The following is a 26,280-nucleotide window of genomic DNA, read 5'->3' on the forward strand; positions in this document are numbered from 1 at the left end:
AAATTTTTAAATTTGATCTATGATGATTGTTTTAGAATTTTATTACAATATAAGAAATATTTTAAATACTGTAGTCAAATTATTGTTATATATATATTATTGAAAAATAAAAATATTGCAGTAATGCAGCAATATAATTCTGAGAATCAACATTTACAATTATAAGAATTACAAAACAAACAAATTCTTAAATATTAACCAAACACATTACAGTAATGAGGTTTAAGATAAAAAGTTCTTATTTGTCATAAAACAATTAAATAAGGGCTTCAACTAAATCAAATTTTCATTTCTGGGGGGTAAAATATGAGCTGGAGACATTTTCATAAGTTCGTTTCATCAGGGCTAAATTGTAAGACCTCCTTAGATGTTTTCACTTTGTGGTTACCAAATGTAAATGTTCTTCATCCTTTTGTCTGTGTCTAAAGAGGAGAATGAGGGCTTCAGAATGGAGATTTGGCATAAATTAAAACATCTTCAAACTCTAAAGGCTTCATACACTAGAAGTGCACTTGCTCTAGATTAGCTCAGTAGTCCTCTGAAAAACTGCAGATCTCTTCCAGGTCCTTTACAAAGGCCTACTGAGTCTGTGAGGTCAAAGGTCAGAGTTCAGAAGCTCAGGCAGCTGCTTGGATTGGCTCCTGGGCTCTGATGTGGACGCTGGGCAGACAGAACCAGGCGGGCGGCAGGTCACGAGCTGTGCTCTCATCTTGAAACTTGATGTTCAGATAGAAATCACCGGTATATAAGAAGAGCAGGGCTCCCACACACACGGAGTTCTCTGTAGGGTTCACCTGCGGACGAGAACATCACACACCTCAAACACTTGGTCAGAAGCAAACACAGTCCAACCTCTTTATAAGAACCAAACCTAGACCACTGCATGTGGACCAAAAGGAAAGGGATTTCTGGTCTTAAAATGGCCTTAGATCTCACTTTGCTCCAGTTTAGTGATTCAATCTACATCAGGTTTTTATAATAACATCAGTAGTGTTATTTAAAAAATATATTTGACAATTTCACATAAGCTACCAGTTAAAAAATATCAGACACGTATAACTCTTGGTCTGAAAAACATTTTAATCTAAAGGTTTATAATTTAATGCTTGTAATTATAAATACAATTACTCATACAGTTTAATTTAATTTAATTCAGTTTAATTAAGCATTATTATTATTATGATTATTATTATTATTAATAGCAGTAATACAAATTAAAATAAAAAATGACATAAATATTAGAAAACTGTCATGCAGAATTACATTACAGTTTTATGTATTTATATATTTCTGTCATCATTTCACATAAACTATACCAGTTAAAAGATTGGATAAAAAACTGCAAGGTAAAATTTTGGGTGCAAAAAATGAATTTATGCTTCACATTATCTTACAAACATTAAAGGTTTATGATTTAATATTTATAATTATTTTGTTTGTACAAATAAACAAATTACTAACGTGTGTGTGTGTGTGTGTGTGTGTGTAACGTGTGTGTGTGTGTGTGTTAATTTAATATATTATTATTACTACTACTCGTAATAGTAGCAGTAGTAGCTAGTAGGAACAAATATTAAAATCTAAAATGGATTACAAATATTCAACAAATATTATGCAACACTTCATGTATATTAAAATATTTCTGTCATTATTTCACATACACTATACCAGTTAAAAGACTGGATGTTTTCATCTAAAGTTTTATTATGTTATGTTTTTAATTCTTTCTGAATAACTAAATAAAGAAAAATGAGTTTTCATTTGTTTACATAACTCCCATACTTTTTTTATAGTTATGATGATTTTACTCCAATATGGAAAATAACACTAATAGAGAATAAGTAGATGCGTGTTAGTGTATATGCCAAATGTCTTGCAAACCTCTCTAGAAAGAAACAAAATCATGTGAAAACACCTTTTAAGAGTCTAAGAATGGACACAAAATGATTGGGGGAAGCTAAATGTGGATTTCTGTTGAAAGAACCCTTTGTGTAAGTGGGTCTTTAACACCTCGACTGTGACTGAGAGCTAGACGAGACCCGGCTCAGACTGAGTCCTGCTGCTGTGTGCTCTACTCTGTGTGTCATTGGCTCACCGTGCCTATGTAGAAGGTGTTGGAGCCGATGAAAGTGACGGCATCCTGCAGGTCATAGTTTTGGACTCCGTTCTGATAGTCTTGGAAGGGGACGACGGTCAGAGAGAACGGTCCAACGGCGCTCTTGCTGCGGTTGGTCAGTTTCACCTCTAATGGCACAGCGTCTCCGACCCTGCAGTCAGCGATCACGTCACAGTCAGACGGCTCACCGTTAACCACAACATCTGCAGAGAGAGAGAGAGAGAGAGAGAGAGGAGAGGAGAGGAGAAGTTCAGCCGAAAGCATCTTTTCTCTTTTGAAACACTGCGTAGACATGCTTTATATTTGCAATGCAAAAATCTCTAGCTCACCCAGAACATGCTGGATGAAACTAAACTGCAATAAGAAGTCATTCAGTCATAACATCATAAACACAAGCTCATTTACTGAATCCTGTAACACATTTCTCAAAACTACATCCAAAAAATCTCAAACTTCAAGGAAAAACTATCTATTCAACATTACATCACTTTGCCTTCAAACACATCATAAAGCCATCAAATATGAATATGCACAGAGCAATCATTACACACTGTCTGATTCGTTAAAAACAAAATGAACTCCACCACTATGCATGAATCAAAACAGCTTGAAATGTTTAACATAGTGCAAAACTCGCAGGATTTAAAGGAATGAGCATGCAGGCACTGAAAAACAAATACCGTCAAATATCAAATACTTCTTCATAATTCAGTAATTTAGACACATTTTTGCAGAACAATTGCTTTTTTCCACATTCACTTTCACTGTATATATTGGTAAATGGACTGCATTTATATAGCGCTTTCAACAGACCACATGGCCATCCAAAGCGCTTTACAATTTGCCTCACATTCACCCATTCACACACACAATCACACACCGACTGCGGTGTCTGCCATTCAAGGCGCCATCCAGCTCGTCGGGAGCAGCTGGGGTTAGGTGTCTTGCTCAAGGACACCTCGACACTTGGTCAGGTGGAGCTGGGGATCGAACCACCAACCTTCCGGTTTGTAGACAACCTACATGAACCACTGAGCCACTGCCGCCCCAAAATATTGCTATTTCAGTTGATCATCAACCTTAGTTCTGCCTCTCAGTGAGTCAAACAGTGGTGACCCATGATGCACCGGGACTGATCTCAGAGCAGATCATGGATAAACGCTCACTAAAAATAAAAAAGAAACTATATAAAAAAAATAATAGAGGTTATGTGTTATAGTTAAGAAAGTTGCATGTCTCTCTCTCTCACATGCTCTCAGCTGTCACTATCTCTCATGATGAGGAGTTCTCAGTGTCTCTTCAAGTGCCGGAGGCAGGGCTGTCACACGAGCCCCGTCCCTGGAGAGCAGCATGCTGGGAGATGTGGTCCCTGCGGGCCTCTGTCAATGACATACAGACAGACAGCCTGCCCCGCAGGACTACAGCAGATCACTGCAGGACGAGTCCCACACAGATAAATAATCTCTCATTGACAGGACAGCTGTAGATGTCAGGAACGGCAGCGCTGCTCTCCCAGGACTAGGTTTAAGCTCTTTAAGGAGAAGCGGCAGGTATGGCCGTCTGTTTGGGTAATGATGATTTAACAGTTGCTATCACAACCGTGAAGGCAAATGTCAAGCTTTTTTTATAAACCGAGCCCAAATGTTTATCTCTGCATCATTAATTATTCATGGTCCCTCCTGACTGACGTAAGACTCGGTGAAATAACGTTTTTCACTCTGCAAACCCAAATGTTATTTCAAGTCCCAAAATAGCATTTCACCAGAAACAGAAAGCAGTTTTGGAACAGAACAATGCCATCGGCACCGACTAAACACAAGCTGTTCAATCAAGATTCATTCCAATAGCTCCGGTTTCATTTAAAGGTTTGTCTTTAAATGCCAAAGATCAAACACTGATCAAAAACACTGCCACTTAGCTATCAAAATAATGTGATGTATGGAACAATATTCAGCTGAAAATAGATCAAAGCTGGATTCATGAAAAAATGGTGTTTCATATTTTTATTTTAAATATTTACAAACGCACATGAACGCGCGCGCACACACACACACACACACACACACACACACACACACACACACTTCAGTAGCCCATGTATTAAATCAGAAAATCTCTACAGGTGAATCTCACTAGACTGGTCAAGGGGATGTCTGGGTCACATTTCTCAATAAGAAAATATATTTTGCAAGAAAATGATGCTCATACAGGCCCATTTGTTGGACATGATTCATCTTCATGAAAACGAAACACATTTACCCTTATCCTTATTACTGTAATGCAATAAAATAAAATGGATGGATGGATGGACGGACAGAGAGACAGATAGATAGAATGACTTTAGACCTTTTGACAGCTGAAGTATGTAAAATGTTGAATTTTTCTGCCTGTTTCTCAACTCCAAACTACTACAACAATAAGTCAGATTTGATAACGTTAAAATTAAATAAAATAAATATTTATGCATGGCAGCATTTGTTCATTTTTATTTTTTTTTTAATACAAAAAATCATTGGACTACACTGCAGTATTACAGTCATGAAACATTTCAGGATACATTACAGTAATGTTTATTTAGGTGACGAAAAAAAAGCTTAATATTCATAAAAAAAGTGATTAGTTTAATATTCGTAATACTCTTGATTTTGTGCTGACATTTAAGCTGGAGTGGAACTGGCATCAGAAAGTACATCAGTAAGAGTTACAGCACACAAATGCCCACGGATAAAGCCGGATGTGCATGAAAACAACACACTACAACACACACCTGCACCAGATCTCATACACATGGCTCTGGTGCGACACCTTACCAAGTGTTCAATTTAGTTTTTTAAAGAGCTGTTGCTAGGAGATGTGACAATGATAGGTAGATCATCTGCGGACGGGTGGAGATATTCCTTCATGAGGATGAACAGAACAAAGACAGAGAGAGAAAGGGGAAATCAGACATGCAGAGAAATGCAAACTCTATACAAAAATGACATTTTTACACGATGAAAACGGAAATAGTGTTTACCAGTGCAAAACTCACCGCCATAATGCTGGTGTGTTGCTAGGTGGTTACTAGGGTGGTTGCTCACCCAATTTAGAATGATTTACCTTAGTTTATTAAAGCACCTGCTATTAAATACAACATTCAGCAGTCGGTATACTTGCAAAATGTATAATATATATTAATAACACTGAAAATTACACTGAAAACTACCTATAAGTATTTATTATTGTTATTATTAAGAACAAGAGGAATAGAATAGGTCATTTTCATTTTAAAGCCCAAAACAGCACAAACCCTTCAACAAGTACATTGGTCATGATGTGCATGCAAATGGTTTGGAACAAACTCTTCAGAAGGGTTTCTACCCAAAGGTCTGGATAAACTTACTCCTAAGCTTTCTTAGATTCTAAAACATGAATGTCAGCGATCTATTAACAGCCCTCTTGTTAATGTTTAACCATGTGGTAATTTAGATGAATTATTAAGCTGAGTTATACTAAGGTGGAGCGCGGCCATGTAACAGCATAAATTTTACTTGGAAATCTATATAAAAGCACAGAATCAGCAGGCCGGTGACCTCAAGAAGAGTTTATCTTCTCATCCCATTTCCTCTACATTAGCGCTGACTCTCGCTCGGGAAAAGCCATCCGCAAAAATGAAGGTGTCTGGGGCTTTCAGGCCATTACAATCACACTAGTGCCGTACTTGCTCGAGAGTTTTCTTCCACAAGGCTAAAGGAAACATTCGTCTGGTCTTCTTCAAGATCAGGGCACGTTTTCAAGTGCACTACTCAATGCTGAAAGAAACTCTAGTGGGAATCAGGTCTGAGGGATACAAAAGACCCCTTTCAATCTGCTTGTTCTGAATAGCAAAGTTAGAGAGCAGAGCAATGTCCTTCAAACACAGATCTGCCTGGTTGGCGCACTGCTATTAATCAACGGTGAAAGAACAAGAGGGATATCTCTCACTGTCATTGCTGAATCAAGCGCTTAAAAATGTGTGGTGAAGACAGAATGGTTATGTAAGATCAATTAGTTACAACGCTTCGAAGTGGCACTCTATTCAAATGCCTCAGTGTTCTTTTTCTTCATCCTCACAAAATTCTCAGGTTAATTCAGCTCCAACCGCTTAACAGAGTTCTTTAGCACTTAAATTGAAATCCCCACTGAATTACCATAATTACGATTTTCAACTTGTAAAAATAGCTCATATCTGAGTCAGAGGATGTGAACAGGTCAGAATAAAATCTTTCAGATGCCACTTTGTAATTCAGGGCACTTCAACATTGAAAAATCTATAACCACCATTGATGATGTCACTGTAATATTTGCATACAGAATTGAGCTTTTTATTTAAAATCAAAACTTCAGTGTATGCAATGTTTGCTGAACTGTAGCTGATCTTTTCTATTATGCATTGACATGCATACTGATTTGTTTTAGCTTTTTTCTTTCATGTACACATATGGATACTGACTTGAATGCATCTACATCATTAATGCAAATATACCTTTAATGTGAAGGACTAGATCACTGAATGAATAAATGAAGTTGATGTTTCTTTCATACATGCACATGTGTACTGAATAATGATCGCATTTTTTGTCATGCACGTGTATGCACGCTGAAATTAATACATCCACTTGTGATGAAATGAAACATGTGAATAAATGTGTTTGTGTGTGTGTGATGCAAAATAGCATGTGAGACATACTGCAAGTTTGAAATGCAGTACTTATAACATGAATAAAAAAATACTACAAATGATAAAATGTAACATTTATTAAGAAAAAGAATTACATGATATATATAGTATGTGTGAATTAGTGTGTTATTGTGTGTGTGTGTGTGTGTGAGAGTGTGTACTGTATATCAAAATCAACATATCAGACTTTTTAGAATTTGTATCGAAAACCAAAGATACAAAGAAAATGCATTGTTCAAAGGGACTAATTAAAATAATAATTAAAATTGAGAACATTTAAATGTAACATGCATTTTAAAAATGAAATGTATAATATTATACATTCATTTAATATTAAAAAGAAATACAAATATAAATATTTTATATGTATTAAGAAAAAGAAATAAAAGATTTCAAATGTAAAACAGTACATGACATCCTGTGCCAACTCAATCTCGATTCTTACATCTGATCAAGGAAATGAAGATGAAAGCCATTTGTTTTAGTATGACAAGCAGCATTTCTATTATATTTTTGCACACATTCACACTGGCTATGAAATAAAGAGACTTGCATCAAACTTGGCTGAGAATCTCCGGCTGGCGATACGTCTTTCTACAGAGAGAGTTTGATCAAATCAGAACTTCCCGTTTGGACAAGACTGAAATCATCTCAACTCAAAATCACTCCTGTTCATTTCCAGCTTTAATTATTCCTATCCTGGATCCATCCTGCCACATTCTTCCCTCAGCTCCGGCCTGATCTGGCTGGATATTCACAACCAACAAAGGTGACAAACAAAATTCATAGAGGCAGCACATGCCTCCCTGCACCAAAAGATAAAGAAGCTCCAGGATCAAACCTTTGCAAACAAATAAGTCAAAGGTTCACTGAGTAGAACAATACAAAGTATCAAATACAAACATATTGCTTTAAACTATAACAATGGACAATTCTCAAAGCATATATATATAGAGAGAGAGAGAGAGATGACAACAAGTACAAGTACAACAAAATAAATATAAATAAAAAATATATTTACATTTTTATCATTATCATTAAAATATAAAATTAAACAAAGATAAATAGTATTATAAATGTCTTGTTCTCTCACACCAAAAAATTGTCTGAATTCCTAGAAAGGCTCACGGAGACTCGAAGCTCACTGTGAATCGTTTAGAATGCTGAGCTAACCTGACAGATGCTGACCAATAATCAGCTACGCCTGATTCACAAACACAGATTACATTGTCAGTTCTGTTGTGAATATATGGCTGCTTTGACAAACACAACCTGCAGAGCTGATCAATGATGGAGGACAACGGAGCTTGGCAAGGTAACGCAGTGAAACTGCTCTACAGAGCTGTCAAATGAGCAAAGCAGCACATAAAACGAGAAAAGGAAGTTGGATTGGATGTGAGTTGTTCTCCGCAGGAGGTCCATGTCTACTGGAGATTTCTTTTGGCTTTACAAATGATTAATCTAAACTAGATCCACTGCACTAAATGACATGTTCATCAGCCTCCTTTGAAGATGCTGTGGATCTTTGACGCACCACTGCAGATCTTTTTAGAGGCAATAAAGGACAGTGCTGGGTTGAAGCAGAATATGACACATTCTATTTGGACAAAAAAATGCTTTAAATAAATAAATAAATATGCTGTGAACAATTTCAGGCCAATGTCTGTAACCTCAAATGCCATATTGAATCGAATTAGAAGGACGAAATAAGGATTTGTAAATAAAAATGTTGGAAGATTTAATTATAAGCCAAAAGGAGAGCACTTTGCCGTAAACAAAACATTGGTTCTCACGAGACTAGCATATTTTCATCAGAGCTAATGCTACATTCTACATCATACGCTGGAACGCCACTCTCTCGTGAAAGCACATACGACAGTTAGCGGAAGCTAGAGATTACAGTTTATAAAGATTTTATAAAGATATTTTTCTTACATAAACACATTTATTAACTTCAGAACTTCAATTCACTCATTTTTGGGTATCTTTTTATCTTTTTTTGGGTAACTACAGTATCTCTTTAAAAAGCATTTTTGGAGAAAAAGGCATGTTTTGTCTAAAAATCACAGCACAAATCACTGAATCCAAGTAAAACTTTTGCCATATATGCCTACTTGAACAATATTCAGGGAGTAAAACACACCAGGCTCTGATTCTTCTCTAAAAATGACTTCATTTAAAGCACTTGCCCTGGTTGGTCCTACAGTCATTTTACATAGTCAGATACAAATTTTAACATTTCAATACGACAAAGCAAAATGGCACCCTTAAATATAATGGCTATTGCTTAAATTTAACCTGCTTTCTAATAATCAGCATTACTGCTATTATAAGTTGGAGTGGGAATTAATATCTAAAAATGAGGCAAATTCTTTAAAAGTGTTTGGAGATGAAACATTCTGAAGTGCAGTTTATACTCTTAGAGAACAGCACAATGTCTTCTTAACTCTAAGATCCAGGTAATTGTTTGCACAAATGATTGTTATTAAATGTAGGAATCAGACTGTAATGAGTGTGCTGTCACTGCTGTAGCAGCGGGGAAAGCTGCAGTAGTACTGTGTTTTTGTTCTGTCAGCAATACACCGACCTGTTGGAGGACGCAACCACAGAAGTGAGATTTAATTACAGACTCTTAGGGAATCAGAGTCGTAAATGCAGCAGTATTTCTATAATGTTCTCATTCTGCTGTGGGGCTATCCAATAAGATTGGATGCATAGAGATGACACATTTCAAAATATCACTTCCAGTTTGGATAGATTTGACTGTCCTTCAAGTTAACAATTTGTGCTTTGAGCATATTTTAGATTTATTTAATATAATAATGAATTACTTGGTGTTTTCCTTATTTGTAATTTGGAAAAAAGCTTCTGCTAAATAAAAGTAAATATTTAATTAAAATGTCTCGTCTCATTTAGAAAAATTAGTATCATAAATTTTGACCAAACTTTAGACTGAATGATGCATGATATTTAGTAAAGCTTAATATCCAATTATTGTCTGAGCAACTGTTCACACCCCTACTGAACACATACAAAATATTTCAACAGAGGTGGGTAGAGTACCCAAAAACTGTACTCAAGTAAGAGTAAAAGTACTTCTAGAAATATTTACACAATTAAAAGTAAAAGTACTAGTAGTTACTTGAGTAAGAGTAAAAGAGTATCGGATAAAAAATCTACTCAAGTAGTTAGTTACTAGTTACTTTGGGTCATATATACTGAGCCTATTTTTATTTAGATATATAGATAAAATGTATGTAATGTATGTGTGTGTGTATAAATGTATATATTTCATCAGCCTTTACTCCAATTTATGTAATTTATTATAAAACCCTGTCTGTTTACTTAAGTGATAGATATAGGTGTCATGCCATAACATATTTTTAATACGACTGACTTTATATTAAATGTGAATTTAACATTGAAAGTTAATGTGATATAAAAATTGCTACTAATCTTTCATTATTCAGAAAGAGAGCAAATAACATTTACATTATTAAAGATCATTTTCACTGACAGTCTAGAGTTCAATCACTCTCAGAAACTCCCATTAAAATCACTGAAACTGTTAACACTGTGAAATCAATATTTAATTAAAGATTCGTACACACATCTGCACTTTGTTGTTTCTGGTGAGAGAATTCTCCAGAAAGAGGTATTCAGTCAGTGAGCAAGTGAAGGAAGCACCGACATTTTCACGATGACTCATCTGAACGCCTCTGATTGGCCATTGCATTCAAAAGCTCAAAAGAATCATGTGTGATTGGTTATAATGCTCAGTGCTGTAAAAGCGCATCTTTCTCTGGCTCAGCGCCAGCAAGCGATCACAGATCTGAATTTAGCAGCTGATGATATGACTTGCTGAACGTACTCGTACCGGTGTGATTGTATTAAAATTAATAATATCTGAATCGGCCATTTTTTGTCTTTATGAAGCTGCATTCAACTAGACTCCCCTCTGTTATAAGACACACGTACAACAAACTAATGTCACAGTGGTATTGTGTACTGTAATCGAATGTAGCCCAAGTTATTACCTGTTGAACAGCAGAGAGCACACACGGTGTTCATCTAATAAGGATCTCCATCGCTAGAAAATAATAGCCTTTGCAGATTTGCTTTCTATTCAGTGCAGTTGCATAGCCACTTTTACAACGCTGCTGATGTTAAACGTTACAACTCTGAGTGAACTGCTTCAGACGCTCAGCGCGTGAGGGAGGGAACTGAACAAATCATTCAAACTGATTCTTAAACCAATTCACTCGTTTGCCAATTGGTTTGATCAAGCCTTTGAACAGAATTGACTCAAAAGAATGAATCATTAGCGAATGGGCATCGCTCATTGTCCAGAGAAAAGTAGACGGCGCGTTTGGAATAAACTGAAGCAGTTATAACATTTATTGCATTAAGATGAAGTAACGAGAGGAGCGTCGCCCACAGTAACGAAGTAAAAGTACAGATTTTTCTCAAAAAATTTACTCAAGTAAGAGTAAAAGTACCCATCTTTAAATATAACGAAGTAAATGTAACTCGTTACTACCCACCTCTGTATTTCAATACTGCAATAGTGTAGAATGCACAAGGTGCACACACAACATTTATAGAGAACGACTGTAAAGATTATGAATATTAAAACTAAAAAGCATCAAATAATCCCAAGAGCGACTACAGTTACATGGCATTTACCGTTTTGGTGACTAGTAGCAATTAGTATCAGTGACACTGTTGTCTTCTGTAGAGCTGTTTGCATCATTGATTTGGTTATATTCATGTTACTGGGAAGCTACTTTAAAACAATGTGCATTGTAAAAAGCACTATATAAATAAAGGTGAATTGACTAGTATGATAGATCTGCTTGGAATGAACAAAAAGGCTGACTAAATCTACCACAAGGACAAAAGTCTTTAACAGAACAAGACACAACATAGACCAAATGGGCCTTCAGATCCCCAGTCAATCAATGATCTGCCATTTGAACAGAGCTCAATTGGATCTAGGTGCCAAGAACTGGGTCTCCACCGGGAGCTCTAGCACACAAAGGCATGTGCTCACAATCCTGTTTGCCAGTAAACAATTGATTAAGCATTTAATGTGGGAGGATGCAGGTATGACGGCAGCATCGACCACTAACATGACTTGGAAACCAGCTCATTTACGCCAACACCTTTGGCTGTAAATGTATGTAGAACAACGCAGAGCCACAACTCCCGAAAAAATGCCAATATCCCATACCCACACTGAGAAAATATAAAGATTGAACCCATTTGAAAGTGAGACTAGTTTCACAGAACAAAACATCTCTTTGATGAGAGCAATAAAAAATATTTTTATCCATCAGGATCAGAGGGTAAAGGCTACCTGACATGACTTCTTAATCTGAGGTCTTGGGAAAGGATTTGGCCGAGGTTCTCTAAATGCTGTACCAGCCAGCTATTAGCGGCAATTCCTTCTTTATCAGGTACATAAGGAAACTAATTGGGAGTTTAAATTTCGCAGCATGTTTTACACAACATAGGATCAGAACAGAGTCAAACAACTACTTGCAAAACCTTTAAAACCACCCCACACGCACAAAAACACAATCAGCAGTAATGCCGACTGGCTTTCCGAGTGGCCTTCCCTGATTATCCAGTAGGGATTATAATTTGATTTGATTCCTGACTTGACTGCTGTGGAGTTTAAATTTAACCGGGTAATTACAGGTTAAGAAGAGTGGGTGGAGGGGGAAACAGCTTCAATATGATTGTAATAACTTCACATATCAGCAAAACTCATCTCTGCATATATAACACTAACACCAATCCCCATCTACAGACTCAAGCTATCTGGCTAACTAGATGTATATAAAAACAGTTGCTAATTCCATTTAAAACAGCAAGCAAACATTTAATGCAGCTGAGTAAATGTTTATGTATGTATATACAGAACAAGACACTCCACATAAAGCGTCTGTATAATTAAATAAACCGTCATGCTAATAGCTCAAGAATACACCATCAGTTTATTAACAAGGAGAACATTTAGCTAGCACTGTTGGAGACCCTGAAGTTAACGGACTGAAACCATTCCATTAAGAAAATACTAAACAGCGAACCTGTGAAATGGCATGTACTGCCTTCCAAACCCCCTCGAGGAGCTTCATATGGAAAGCTGTGTGCTTCTAGAAAAGCTTAGAGCCGTGCATGCCATATTACACTTTCACATGCGGAACAAACCAAATGGCTTCATATGAATGACTGAATGACAAAAAAGACCATTCATTCCTGTCATCAAATGCTCTATCCTATATCCTTTGTATCATTTAAGCACACATAAGCCAGCCTGTAAATATTTGTTAGTTCAGTAAGGACGGACACTAATTGGCCTGAAGGGGTACGAGGGATGGCGACGAGCGTTTCTGCAACAACACAAGCTGAGTGAATGGAAAGATAAACACAGACACAAAACGGCCGCTCTTATCAGTCAGATAGCATCTGTGAGGAAGACATTGGGGGAAAAAATATTGTATTGGACTCTTGTGGGAACAAACTATTAAGCCACATGCTTCATTTTAAATTGGGAAAACAGTCAACTTAAAATTACCCTTGGAAAAACTCCATCAAGGGAAACACTCTCCTCAAGCGTTCTCCACAATCTTTGATTCGTCTTAGCTTAATTATGTAAATGAGACACTGTACAGGTATTTGCTATTCTGAACACTTAATATGCAAGGGAAAAAAGCTACAGGACCCATGAATAAACAACCCACACAAACACACACAGATGTAAACACAATCCATTTAAACAATCTAATCACTTTTGTCCTTGGCCACCATCACTGTGTGCAGGTGTTTTAATGAGGTTCAGTAAACAGTTCACTGATTACATTAAGAGAAAGAGAGGATTGAGATGTACAGGAATGCAAATGCTTCTCAAATGTGTCAGAACATAATAACATCATGCAAAACTGCTACATTGTGCTCATTGGGTGATGAACAGTAGTTGTTGGGTTTAATGCTAATGGCTTTGAATCATCCTCAAGAGTTTTGTTTGAGACTTTCAGCAAGCTGCATGGAAACAAGATTTTACATTAAAAAGCAAACTAGGGTTGGTAAGCTCTCTTCCAGTCTTAGTGGCGGTTCAATGACTGAACGTTTAGTCAAAACTATTTAACCCATTATGTTATCTCCCAGTTAGCTCTACCTGAAAACTACACATTACCTGAAAACCTACGAATGAAAAAGTAGAAATTACATATTACATGAAAACCTATAAACTAAATGCACAAATTGCATAAAATCTAAAGATAAAACGTATAAATGACCAGTAATCTATATGAATTAAAATTGATAAATTTTACGAAAAATATACTAATACCTACCTAATTAAAGCCTAAAATTAAATGGAACATATACAGATTAAAACCTACAAATTACTATTTTCTGAAAATAGTTTTAGAACTTTCTGAAAAACAAATTACCTAAACTTATTTGATAAAACTAAAAATTTACATTTACGAACAATCTGAAAAATTAAAAACCCACAAAATAATTGAAAAGCCTAAAACATTAAAATCTACCAATTATTTGGAAACCATAAAAAAATGAAACCTAGAAATTTTGTGGACATTTTCAGAAAATTAAAATCTACTAATTGTAAAAAATAATAAATAATAATAAAAAAAATAATAATCCTTCAAATTGCATTAAAATAAGCCCCTCAAAATACCTGAAAACCGTACACATTACAATCTACAAATTGTCTGAAAAACTTCAAAATTAAAACCTATAAATAAAAAGTCCAATATACCTTGTAAAATAAAGGAATTTTTCAATATCAATGACAGCTTTTCCTTTTTTTAACAATTTTGATATATTTAATTTTTGAAATTAACAGCAAATCAGACATGAATGCAAATTAAGGTATTAAATGGCAGATCAACAGTTCAAAAACAATTAAGTTTGTTAAACACATCTGGTTGCAGGTATTTGAAGTAAACTCTATGGGTTCCTAGAGTTCAGATGTTTGTTACTGCCAGAGCACCACATAGTTGTCTTGATAAGGCTTTCTATACTGAAGAATGTCTGTACACCCAGTACACCTTTAACACAAAAACTCTATTGGGTCAGTGACGAATGTTCAAACTGCCTCAACTGAGAAAATACAGAGTCCCACAGTCCCAAAACTGGAAAACTTCATAAAAAAGTTGTACTATTTTTTTCTGAAACAAGAATAAATGAGTAAATACCCTTCAGATACCCGATCAGATGACATGAGCGTCATTATATTTAAAAATGTCCAAGCCAAACGAACAAAATTACATTTCTGCTATTTTATCAATGGCTGGTTTTCCGTGCCCACCTGCTTCGGGAGCTAAAAATGAGTCCTTTCCAAAAGAGATTTTTTTTTTTTGTCTACTCTAAAAGTTTTCAGGCTTTCTGTGGATGATGAACATGGTGAAGCAGAAGTTGATATGAGTGAAGCTCACACAACACAGACACCAGCACACAAATTTCAGCCTGCAGGTCAGTGAGTCTTGCCCAGATCATTTACTTAAACTAAACAATAAAAATAGATCATTCAGAAGTCACAACTTTGAGTTTATAACATATGACCACCCATATTTGAATACACACCAATTTGACTCTCCCTGATAATTGCTAGTGTGGATTTTGACTAACATAAAAAATAAAATAAAAACACTAACTAAAATAATGCAACATAATAAAACAAAAAAGAAATTTGGAGAAAAACTCAAAATCCAGAGAAAAGGCTACAATAAATAAAGTTTAGGAGAAAAAAATAAAACTCCAGAGACAATGCATAACTAAACAAACAAACAAACAACAACAACAATAAAACATGCTTAAAATAAAATAAAAAATAAACATGCTAAAATAAAATAAATATGGAGGAAAAACTCCTGAAAAAATATCTCATGACACTATGGTCCTAAACAGAGGTGCAAGAAAACCCATTTTAATAAATTCATATAAATAACCAAATGCTTTTATGACATGATTGGAACCATAACATCAGTTTACAACCAGTAGAGAATGACAAATCATAAAATTATGCTATTGCTCCAACAAGTTAAAAATATAAAGCCCCTAAATGGTTTCGCTGTCCTTGGACGTTAAAAGTCAAAACAACAACAGCATTATCCATCATCTGCTGCTACAACAGAGAGCTATGGCAAAACAGCCAAACATTCAGCTCATTCCCACCAGGACGCGTCCTTCACAAAACAGCTCAACTACCTGAAGCCTGCAGGCTTATACTGCAGATCATAATCAATAACTTCTGCTTATGAACACAAAAAGAGAATATTTAAAGAATCTAAAAAGGACAAACACACCAAAAAGTATCATAAAATAAGTCCTATGAGCATTTTAGATTTCCATTGTCTTCCTGGATCATGACAGACATGGCCATTATAGAAAAAGTGCTGTCTAAACAACATTTGTGGTTATATATATATATATATATATATATATATATATATATATATATATATATATATATATATATATATAAAAAATTTTTGGGGGGGGCTGGTGTGAATACTTTATTAACCCTCTGGAGTCGATTAACACATACACGCGTTATGAGTCATTTTCTCCTGATAACCCCGAAAAGAACTTAAATTACACTTTCAGTTTTAATCGTAGAGATAAGATCAATACATCAATCGAATCTGTAAAGGGTCTACTTTTTTGGATACAGACATAACAACAAAACTTTGTGAACTTATAAAATAAAGATAACAAAAAAGGTGTGCTGTCTGCAGCCTTTGCCTGCGCTGATCTTCATTTACAAACACGTCATTAAAATGAACTGTAGCTCAGTGAATACTCAACGAAAAGACATGAGAGAGATATCTATAGAAAGCTTGACATGTCTACTTTTGTGCCGCCGAAAACAAATATTCTGTGATAAAGTAATCCATATGAAAACAACGCGATGTCTGTTTTTCACATCTCTCTTCATTATATCTAATGTGACCACGCCCCCGCGCTGAACGCGCTATTCTGATTCAAACTGAAGCGCGCGGCTTGAATACACCCGCACAGAAGAAAACACAGCCAGACTGTTCTTCAAGTTTTTTTATTTTACTTATTGCTTCGCGATGAGAGGAATAAGACATAATTCACCCCAAAAAGATGTGATGTGGTTGAGGATTTGAGAAATGGATTTCCTCAGAAAAAAAAGAATGAAGCACTTTATTCAGCAGAGATCATAAACAGTGTAAGTCTTTTTTTATTTATTTATATACTTGTACTAGTTCTCATATAACGTGTAAACATTTTACTAGTTAGACTTTTTCCAAAGACTTTTTCCAAACTATAATTTGACTAAATATATAATCAAGTGAAATATTATGAAGTTTCAATAACAATATACAATACTATACCATTCAAAAGCTTGATGTAAATAATATAAATGTAACAAATAAATGTAACTGTAACAAATGTAAAAACAATGCTGTTCTTTCAATTTATTCCCCCTAAAAAACCTGAAAAATATTTTCAGCTCTTTTCAACATTAAAAATAATAATAACAATAATAATGATAATAATAATAACAATAATAATTTTTATTTTTTTTTTTGTAAAAAATAAGATTGTTAAAAGGATTTCTGTAGGATTTTGTGACTGGAGTAATGATGCAAAAAAATTAGTTTGAAAGTCAGCTTTGATTGTTAATAAACTGTTTAACTGCTCGCCCAAGTGGATATTAAATTATGTTTAGGGAAAATTAAAAATATTCTAAATAAACTACAAACATAAAATTATATTTAAAAACTTTTTTCATTAAAGTTAAAATAGTTTTAAAAAATTAATTATTTATACTCAAAATTTGACTGGAAGAGCCATGCTGTAGAATGACCACATATTAATTCAGTTTAAAGTTGTGTAGCCTAATGTTAATGAACTACATTCAATTATTAAATAATGTAATATTTATTACACATTGGCATCTTTTGTTTTTATAAAAGCGAAAAGAAAAGCCAAAAAGGTCTGGGATAGTCAGGGGGAACAATTGCAAACCAGTTAGTTAGTTTTCACGCAGTTAGATCAGTAGTTAGCGTGTTGGGCTCATTTACAGGGACGTCACAGGACTGATGAACAGAGAGACTGCAGATGAGAGCATCTGCTAATGGTGGATGCCTAATAATAACTTAGCTGCATTGAAGAAGAAAGCTCAGGCCATCCCCTGTAGGAAAGCACAAACAGATCATGTCAAACAGCTAATGAGAGGTGGCACTCATTTGGGCGCCTATCACAATGAATATCAGTGCTATTAATGCTATCAGGATTGTAACAGAAGCACACTAGCACAACAAATAATGTCTGGTCCCGAACAACACATGCTATCCAACCTAATATTTCTAACCTAGGGTTGTTGAGGTTTCCTAAACATATATGATGTGACAGGCATTTTTATGTCCACTCTGAAAGCAAAATGTTAGAAGCAACAAATGTCATAGCTGTTCAGGAAAAATGCTTATTTTATAGGTTTTGGACCAATGAGATTTTACTGTGAACGGAGCTACCAAAAATAAATAAATAAATAAACAATAACACATCTGACAGCAGAGTCAGAGTACTGAACTCAGTGAAGAACTTACATTTTAAAATATCTAAAATAATAATTAAAAAAATTACCCAACCTTTTATAAAGTAAAACTATTAAAATAATACAAAAAATAGAAAATTCAAATATATATATATAAAAAAGTAAAAAAAAATAAAAATATTCTATAAAATTGTGTATGCTATGTTTTTTATGCATAGTCTGCAAATTGTCAAAATAGAAACCAGAATCTGACAGCATGCACTTTGAGTATGTATTGAATTCAGTGAAGAACTTCTAAAAATAGTACAAAATAAATAACACAATAAACATACATTTGTATTAATTAGTTACAATAAATATATACATGAAATCAAAATGTAACTTTTCTTACTTACATTTTTATGCAGTGTATTTTTATGTATATTCTTGAAATTATATAGCTTATAAATAACAAAATGTTAATTTAAGACTTCCTGTTTATAGAATCTTAAATTTAATTTGTATAATATGCATAACAATAAACATTACTTCAGATATTAGGTTAAATAACCTATTTTAAACTAGTATTTTAAACTCAGTTTAGTATTACATTGCTTTCTTTTTTTTACTGGCCTAGTTGCACTGCATTTTGGGATTGCCTTGTCTGCAAAGAATACACTGAAATAAGATATTTTAGAGGACAGCATCATAATGCTGCTCACGTGCCTGTTATAACAACCTTTGCGCTGAGAGTGCACCTATAACACTTTAAAATGCAGGTAAATAGAGCTATTAACACTGAGAAAAGAGACTTGTTAGCCACATTTTTTAAATACACACCATAAATTTGCCTGCTGTCTAAACTAACATTGAATGCAGTTATTATCTGTGGAAGCGAACTGACGTAGAAGAGGAAGATGAAATTACAAGACTACAAGAAAGAAAACAGTGGACAAAAAGGGATGAAAGCAGAGTACATTGAGTCCTTTCATTATTCTATCTCCAGACAGTTTAAGCTTTGCTTTTTGACCTTAATCAGTTTTGATTAAGTGAATTACATCACAACATTAAAGGTCTCTCTCTCTCTAATTGATCAGAGGCAGGAAGTTGCAGAGAAAGGGACAAAATACTGATGACAATGTCTGCTGTGATTAAGAACATAAAAATGACACAAAGCCGAGAGGTCGAGGAGCACGTTTGATGCCGCTTCACAGACTCAGAGGTGAACGCTTGCGCTTTAAATACTTGGTTTAGATGAAAAGGACGAGGTAGAAACACAGAATACTGATGGGAGGAAACAATGCTAGCAAGTAGAGGTCTGATTTGCTAAATCTTCAGTTAAATGGGTTACTACTACGGTTTAGTTGCACAGGATTTCTTTAATGTATCTTTCTAACAGCTACAAACATGTTGTGTGATTCGTAGCCTGATTCATGCACTACTAGTGATCTCATTCCTACAGTATGATACTATTGGGTAAACTGGCAGTGGGCGGAGTCACACAAACCAAAACAAAAACAGACCTTCAGACACAGAACACACTGTGTTCAAGAGCTGAATGACTGTCTGTAACAGAGGAACAAATATGTGAACTTGGCATGTTTCAAATATCTGCAAACATATGATTGTATTTGTATGCTTTAGTACAGTCAAAAAATAACATACAGCAACTTTAACACACATTCCTGGTGTTGTAAATGACGCAAGGTTGGGGGTTCAATTCCCCGGGAACACATGATAGGTAAAAATTGATAGCCTGAATGCACTGTAAGTCTCCTTGGATAAAAGCGTCTGCTAAATGCATATATTAAATACAATTTAATTTAATATTCGTCCCTTATTAGTAGATATAATACAAAGCCATAGCTTTAATGGTAGTGCCTCAGTGACAAGCTGAAGGTACAGTTTTGCCCATTTTCTGCACATATATGTGTGCTCAATGACAAGAAGGGTAAAATCAAACTGAGGTTTTGACCAAACAACTGAAATAAGAGGACTTTGGTGTGGTTTTTTTCATGTAAACCACTTTGACAAACCAACCAAATACCCAGACTCATCCAGATGACACCGAAAGCTCTAGTGTAGTATGTGTAAAAACTGTTGGAAAGTAGCAGACGGCTGATTTGAATACTCAGCAGTGCAGAGCTCAGGAAATAGATTTGACATAGCGCTGTGAGTTCAGTTCCCCAGTGGTGAGTCTATGAGTAGAGTCACTTAACCCTGAGTCCCGGAGCGGGACAGCCTCTGTCAAACCTCCAGAAATTCATTTACTGGCGAAATGACCTTGTATAACACCTCATTCAACCAAAAATAGAGCCATTTCCATTTCTTTTTCTACAGAAATGGACCAAAATGCCACATTAACTAACTATGCCCCAAATTATTTACATTCAGATGACCCTACGGGCCAGAGCAGTCAATGGCTCATTTTTCTGAAAGTATGACAGACCCATTATATTTCTACAGATACAATTTGTCCCGCATACCTTAAAAAAAAAAAATAGAAATTATATTGCACTTTAAAGTTCCCAAAATAGAGCTTTATCTGTATTTAAACAGCCCCAGGAGCCTCTCGCCAACTCATTTTCTTCCCGAACACTTCTCTCCTCTGACAAATCAGCAAATGCACAGTGGAGCGCTGCCTGCAGTCGGTGAGCACACAGGTCTGTGGCTAATGGTTGCCCTCATCATTACACACCCTGCTATATGATTTATATCTGTTTATACATATATTTATTCCTCTATCTATCCATTTGCCCAACTTACTATCCAGCTATCTGCCTATCTACAGTATCTGGCAACCTATCTATCTATTAGTCTCCATCTGCCTATTTATCTATCTATTCATCCCTCCCTCCTTCCATATCACTATGTTAAGTGTTTGTGTATGGTGGCTTCACATCACTTCATCTCTGCTTTATCGATGTTTCATTCAGTTGTACAGCATTTTACCAAGCCTTTCATAAACACAGCACCAAACCAGCAAAATTGACCTTTTGATGAATCGATTGGACTGATGATAGTCTAAACAGCTGCCCAGTAATGGTACTAATTAACACAAATTATGCCTTTTGATGGAGATTAACAGATTTGCTCGAAGCGCAGACATCTGTGAGTAGGGAGATGTCAGAAGAGAGAAAATGCATAGTTAAAAATCAAAAGATCTAGACTGCAGTTTTCACATTTACAAGGGAAAGATCTGGCCCTACAAAGAAATGAGCATTTTCTTCACCTCGCATAGCCTCCCGAACCCCTCCCGTCATGAATAATTCAGGTCTCGTCCACGGCATGTGAGAGTGAGTGCTCCAGAAATAGCTCACGCTGCTAAAAAGAGAACAGAGGCTCCAAATTTAGTCCTCCTGAATTCATTATTCACTGCACACTGCAGGAATGAGCAGGGGACCGGGAATTATGGGATGCTTTAAGGTCAAAGTCGCAGAATCGCACTGCTATTTAAGCGGTACAGACAAGGGCTTCTCCGGGGACATTTATTTATTTCGAGAAATAAAATGGGAAAAGGAAAATGAAAGAAACAGGGCATTGCAATGGCAGACAGAGGTCAAAATAAAACTGTTGTAAACATCAGCACAGAATGGACAAACAGCCCTGTTTGCTCTAACCCAGATAAACACGCAAATCTTTTTACCAACAACACAAACAAAGAGATCTGTGTAATTTAACTAATGAATTAAATCACAAATAGATTGTGCCCCTATACAAGAAGCACTAAAAACAATGTCATTTGAAGGAATGGAGACGGATTCATCCATAATATTCAAGCCAACATGAAATTGCATTCGCAAACCATTTTATTTCTGTAAGGTATTTCTGATTGAAACCTAATATAAAAAAAAAAAAAATGCAAGGTGAGACTTGATTTTCTCCAGAGCACATTGTTTTCCTCTTTGGATGCAAACATAAATCATTCACAATAATAATACTTTGTTTATAAATGTTCTCGATTTTGTTGCAAATGATCAGTGCACATTATTCCACGGTCAGTCCTCATTTTATATTCCTTTTAAATTTGTGAATATGCCGACGTCGCTCCAGTAGAGATTTACTAACACAACTAGTCAACCGTAACCCTCATTTTGCACACCGTTAGTTGTACCGAATGAAGTGAACTGCAATTGCAATCAGAACATAAAGCTGGAGCGCTCGTCTCTACGGCCCCAATGACACCCGTGAGCCGCTCTCATCATCAAGAGCAGGAAGGGAAGAGAGAAAATGAATCATTGTCTTCACACACTGCCTCAACTGGAACACAAAACTATCTGTCTAAAAAAAACTGGAACAAAGAGAGCTGAACTTCTTTGAACATATGCTTAGAAAACCACGTCACCACACAAACCACTAGCTAATATCACATACAAAACAACCTTAAGCCTGGTTCACACGGGACGATTTTAAAATTGTCGGCAGATTTTCCAAACCTGAGAGACCCCACACACGGCGATAAAAAATCACTGGTCAAACAGTTTTGGTCGTACAGTGTGTGGTGTGCAGCCACACGGCAAAATCAACACATATCACATGAACCGATTTGACTCCCGAGCATTCCCAGGTCAGACGGGAAATCTCGCAAAATCCCTCGAGATCAAACGTGACTTCAGAGTAAACAATCATGGCGGACGAAGAGGATGCAGTGGCCATAGTTTGTGCTTTGCTTGTAACCAAAAAAAAAAACAAGAAAAACAAGAAAAGGCGATGGTCAAAGAAGTGGAGACAAAGTCCTCCATCTCCCGGACTTTCTGGTGCGCCATGCCGCCGGCTGTTTTGATTTTTTTTCCCGGTACTTCCTCGCCGCCTCGTCACCTCGCTTTCTGATTGGCTACACGCCACAGTCCACAGGCTGCGTGATCGTTTGTCCTCGGTGGACACCACACACGAGAAGAAATCGGGCCAAATAAATCCAACATGTTGGATATCCCCGATTTAAGATCGGAGTGGTCCCGACGTCCTTCCGAGCAGAGGAGAGCAGACTTAACACACCACACACAGCAGGAATATCTGATCAGATTATTTTACGATAATCGGAGCATCCTTAAGATTGTCGGAAGGTGTCAATCGGGGCTAAAATCGGCCTAATTATCCTGCCGTGTGAACCAGGCTTTAGACATGAAGCAATTAGGAAAACCCTTAAAATTATAGTTCTAACCTAGGATTTTCAGTTTCCAGATTTGCTAGCGATTATATTTTTGCACTATTAAAGCATTTAATTGATAATAAATTAACTAAGTAAACTTAAGATGACAGCAAAGAAAATTTAAATGTAAAAATACATTAAATGAGCATGCACAATTAAATCTTAAGCTTAAGCTACTCAACTACTCTTGATATTATGTGCATACAGCATTGCTCTAATAAAGATTTCAATTTCAGTCTGTTTTCAAATACGGCTATCATGTAATTTCAGAAGACATTAAGTATAGTACATAAGTGATATGGATGACTTATATGGTCCTTTTTAAAGCTTGATTGATTGTAATTCTACAGGAAAGCACGCAAACCAATCTTTTCCTTTCGCATTTTATAAGATAAATTAAGTCGAATGGATTATAAATGATGACAAGGGTAAACCACTCTTAAATAAAAAAGCTGATACTTATTCGCTCTATATGACAGTCTAGCTAAAACACCAAGGCTAGAAAAGTGAACTATCAAATCACTGAAAATATGAGACTGAAAGCACTGCAAACAAATGACTCATGAAATCGTCAAACAAAAATAAAAAAACCTTCTGCCTCACATTCTTTCTCTGTGGCCAGGTTTGGTTTATTTATCTGTTTGACTAAGATTTAATTTAGGCTACAATGAATTGCGTGTCCTTTTAGAGAGTGAATCCAGCAGCTGAAGTGTTTTTTGCTAAAAGTGTAAGACTAGTGAATTGAGCGTGCTGTGTCCACCATGAATAAACACACAAACACACACAGTTTGTCTCTCATTACAAACAATTCCGCTGCGTCTGTAAAGGGGTTTTAATTAGCCATAACAACAACAGCAGAGAGATTATGTGGCCGTACAGATGTCCCCTATCTCACTGTGTCTCTAGACTGAAAGATCAGACTGGAAATAAACAGGTGGCATGAGGACATCGAGTTTGTATCATGATCTGTTCTGAAAGTCTTAGACCTGTCTAACTGTGACCAAAAAAAACTTGTGTGCCCCAAGTATGCAAGACAATGTGGCGCTAATAACACTGGCAGCCACCCCCAAAATTCAGCTTTTCCATCACATTTTAAAATACATTCAAATAGAAAACATTCAAAAACTGTAATAATATTTCACTGAATTTTTCAAATAAATGCAGCATAACAGACTTCTTTCACAAACACAAAATCTTGGTGAAAAATCTTAATTGTTCCAAATTTTTGGCCACTAGTGTATTAATCTACAGAAAATAAATTTGTTTAGCATTACCACTAACGGGACGTGGCTTTTCAGACCGAGCTTGTGTGTCGATAAATTCCTATCATGGCTGAAGAACTATGGTTTAAATTACCAAAGCTTTGCATAAGGGGCTTACAGTAGTTTTGTGCATTGCATGCATGGAGACCTTTGCCTTATCTGCGAAAAAAGGGAAATTTTTAGCATGAGGCGTCACTCCATAGGAAGGCATCATAGCTGGAGTGCGAGTCTACAGCAAATGGAAAATACGTGTGATGATGGTAATTAGACTCCCTGTAAAGATCTCAGGTCATTTGAGGGCTCAGATATTGTGGTTTTATACACTGAACCATCAATGCTGTAAACATATTTCTCCTTAAGCATGTATGTGCACAAAAGAGCATTTCACAACGATACAATACAAATAGCCTAATTCATGCTAGTCTACCTGTGGATGAGGAAGGCATGCTGACTTCAAGTCAAGATTTCACCTAAAAATGAACAATCTGTCATATTACTCACCCTTATGTCTGTCCAAGCGAGAAAGGAGAAATCCTTCCTTTCCATTCAGTTTCAATGAATCAGAACAGGAGCTTTCAGGCTTCAAAAAGGCAGCCAAATCACCAATATAGTATCATAAAAATGGTCTATATGAGCTATATTCTTTCTTCTGAGCCATATGCTATGCTTTATTTGATAAACAGATCAAACTTATAGACTGAAACTCTTCCCTTTTAGTGAAATTTTTCTTCTTTTTTTTGCTCCCACTTCTCATTCACATTCTTTATACTGAAAAGAGAACACAGGATACTCTTCAAATATTCTTCAAAAAGTCAAGCAGATATATATATATATATATATATATATATATATATATATATATAAAAAAGACATGAAAGTGAGTAAATAATTTGATATCTGGGTGAACGATTCCTTAAAAAAAAATTCTTCAAGTGACATTATTTGTATAAATAACTAAATAAATAAATAAGGTATGTGTGTATATACTGTATAAACACTACCATTCAAAAGTTTGGGGTCTGTAAGAATTTTTATTTATTGATTGATTTATTAAAAGTTTATTTTTGCCTACCAAGGCTGCATTTATGATCAAATATACAGTAAAAATGGCAATATTGTGAAATATTATTACAACTTAAAAGAACGGTTCACTATATAAATATATTTTAAAATGTAATTTATTCTTTTGATGCAAAGCAGAATTTAAGAAACATTTCTTATTATTACCAATGTTAAAAACAGTTGTACTGCTTAATATTTTGTGTATATATATATATATATATATATATATATATATATATAGAATACTTTGATGAATAGCTAGTTCAAGAGAACAGCCTTTATTTGAAATACAAATCTTTTTGTAACATCATAAACTAATTCACAGTCACTTTTGATCAATTTAATGCATCCTTGCTGTATAAACATATGATTTCCTTAGAAAGAAAAATCTTACAGACTCTAAACTTTAGAACAGTAATATATATCCATGAAAGGGAGATTTTACTACTTGAC

At 35.4% G+C, this 26,280-nt stretch overlaps 1 protein-coding gene across 3 annotated transcripts in view; it reads right to left on the reverse strand.

Annotated features, from left to right (window-relative positions):
• Positions 1 to 589: 589 nt before the first annotated feature.
• trappc9 (trafficking protein particle complex subunit 9) overlaps positions 590 to 26,280 on the reverse strand; it is a 235,626-nt gene continuing 209,935 nt past the window's right edge. For all 3 annotated transcript variants that reach the window (XM_059509121.1, XM_059509119.1, XM_059509120.1), the window contains 2 exons: positions 2,096 to 2,319; positions 590 to 794 (listed from right to left, as the gene is read on the reverse strand). In XM_059509121.1, the coding sequence (XP_059365104.1) occupies positions 618 to 794; positions 2,096 to 2,319 (401 nt within the window). In that variant the 3' untranslated portion in view covers positions 590 to 617. The remainder of the gene's footprint in view (positions 795 to 2,095; positions 2,320 to 26,280) is intronic.

This window comes from Carassius carassius, chromosome 25 (genome assembly GCF_963082965.1).
Source record: "Carassius carassius chromosome 25, fCarCar2.1, whole genome shotgun sequence".
Classification (NCBI taxonomy): Eukaryota; Metazoa; Chordata; class Actinopteri; order Cypriniformes; family Cyprinidae; genus Carassius; species Carassius carassius.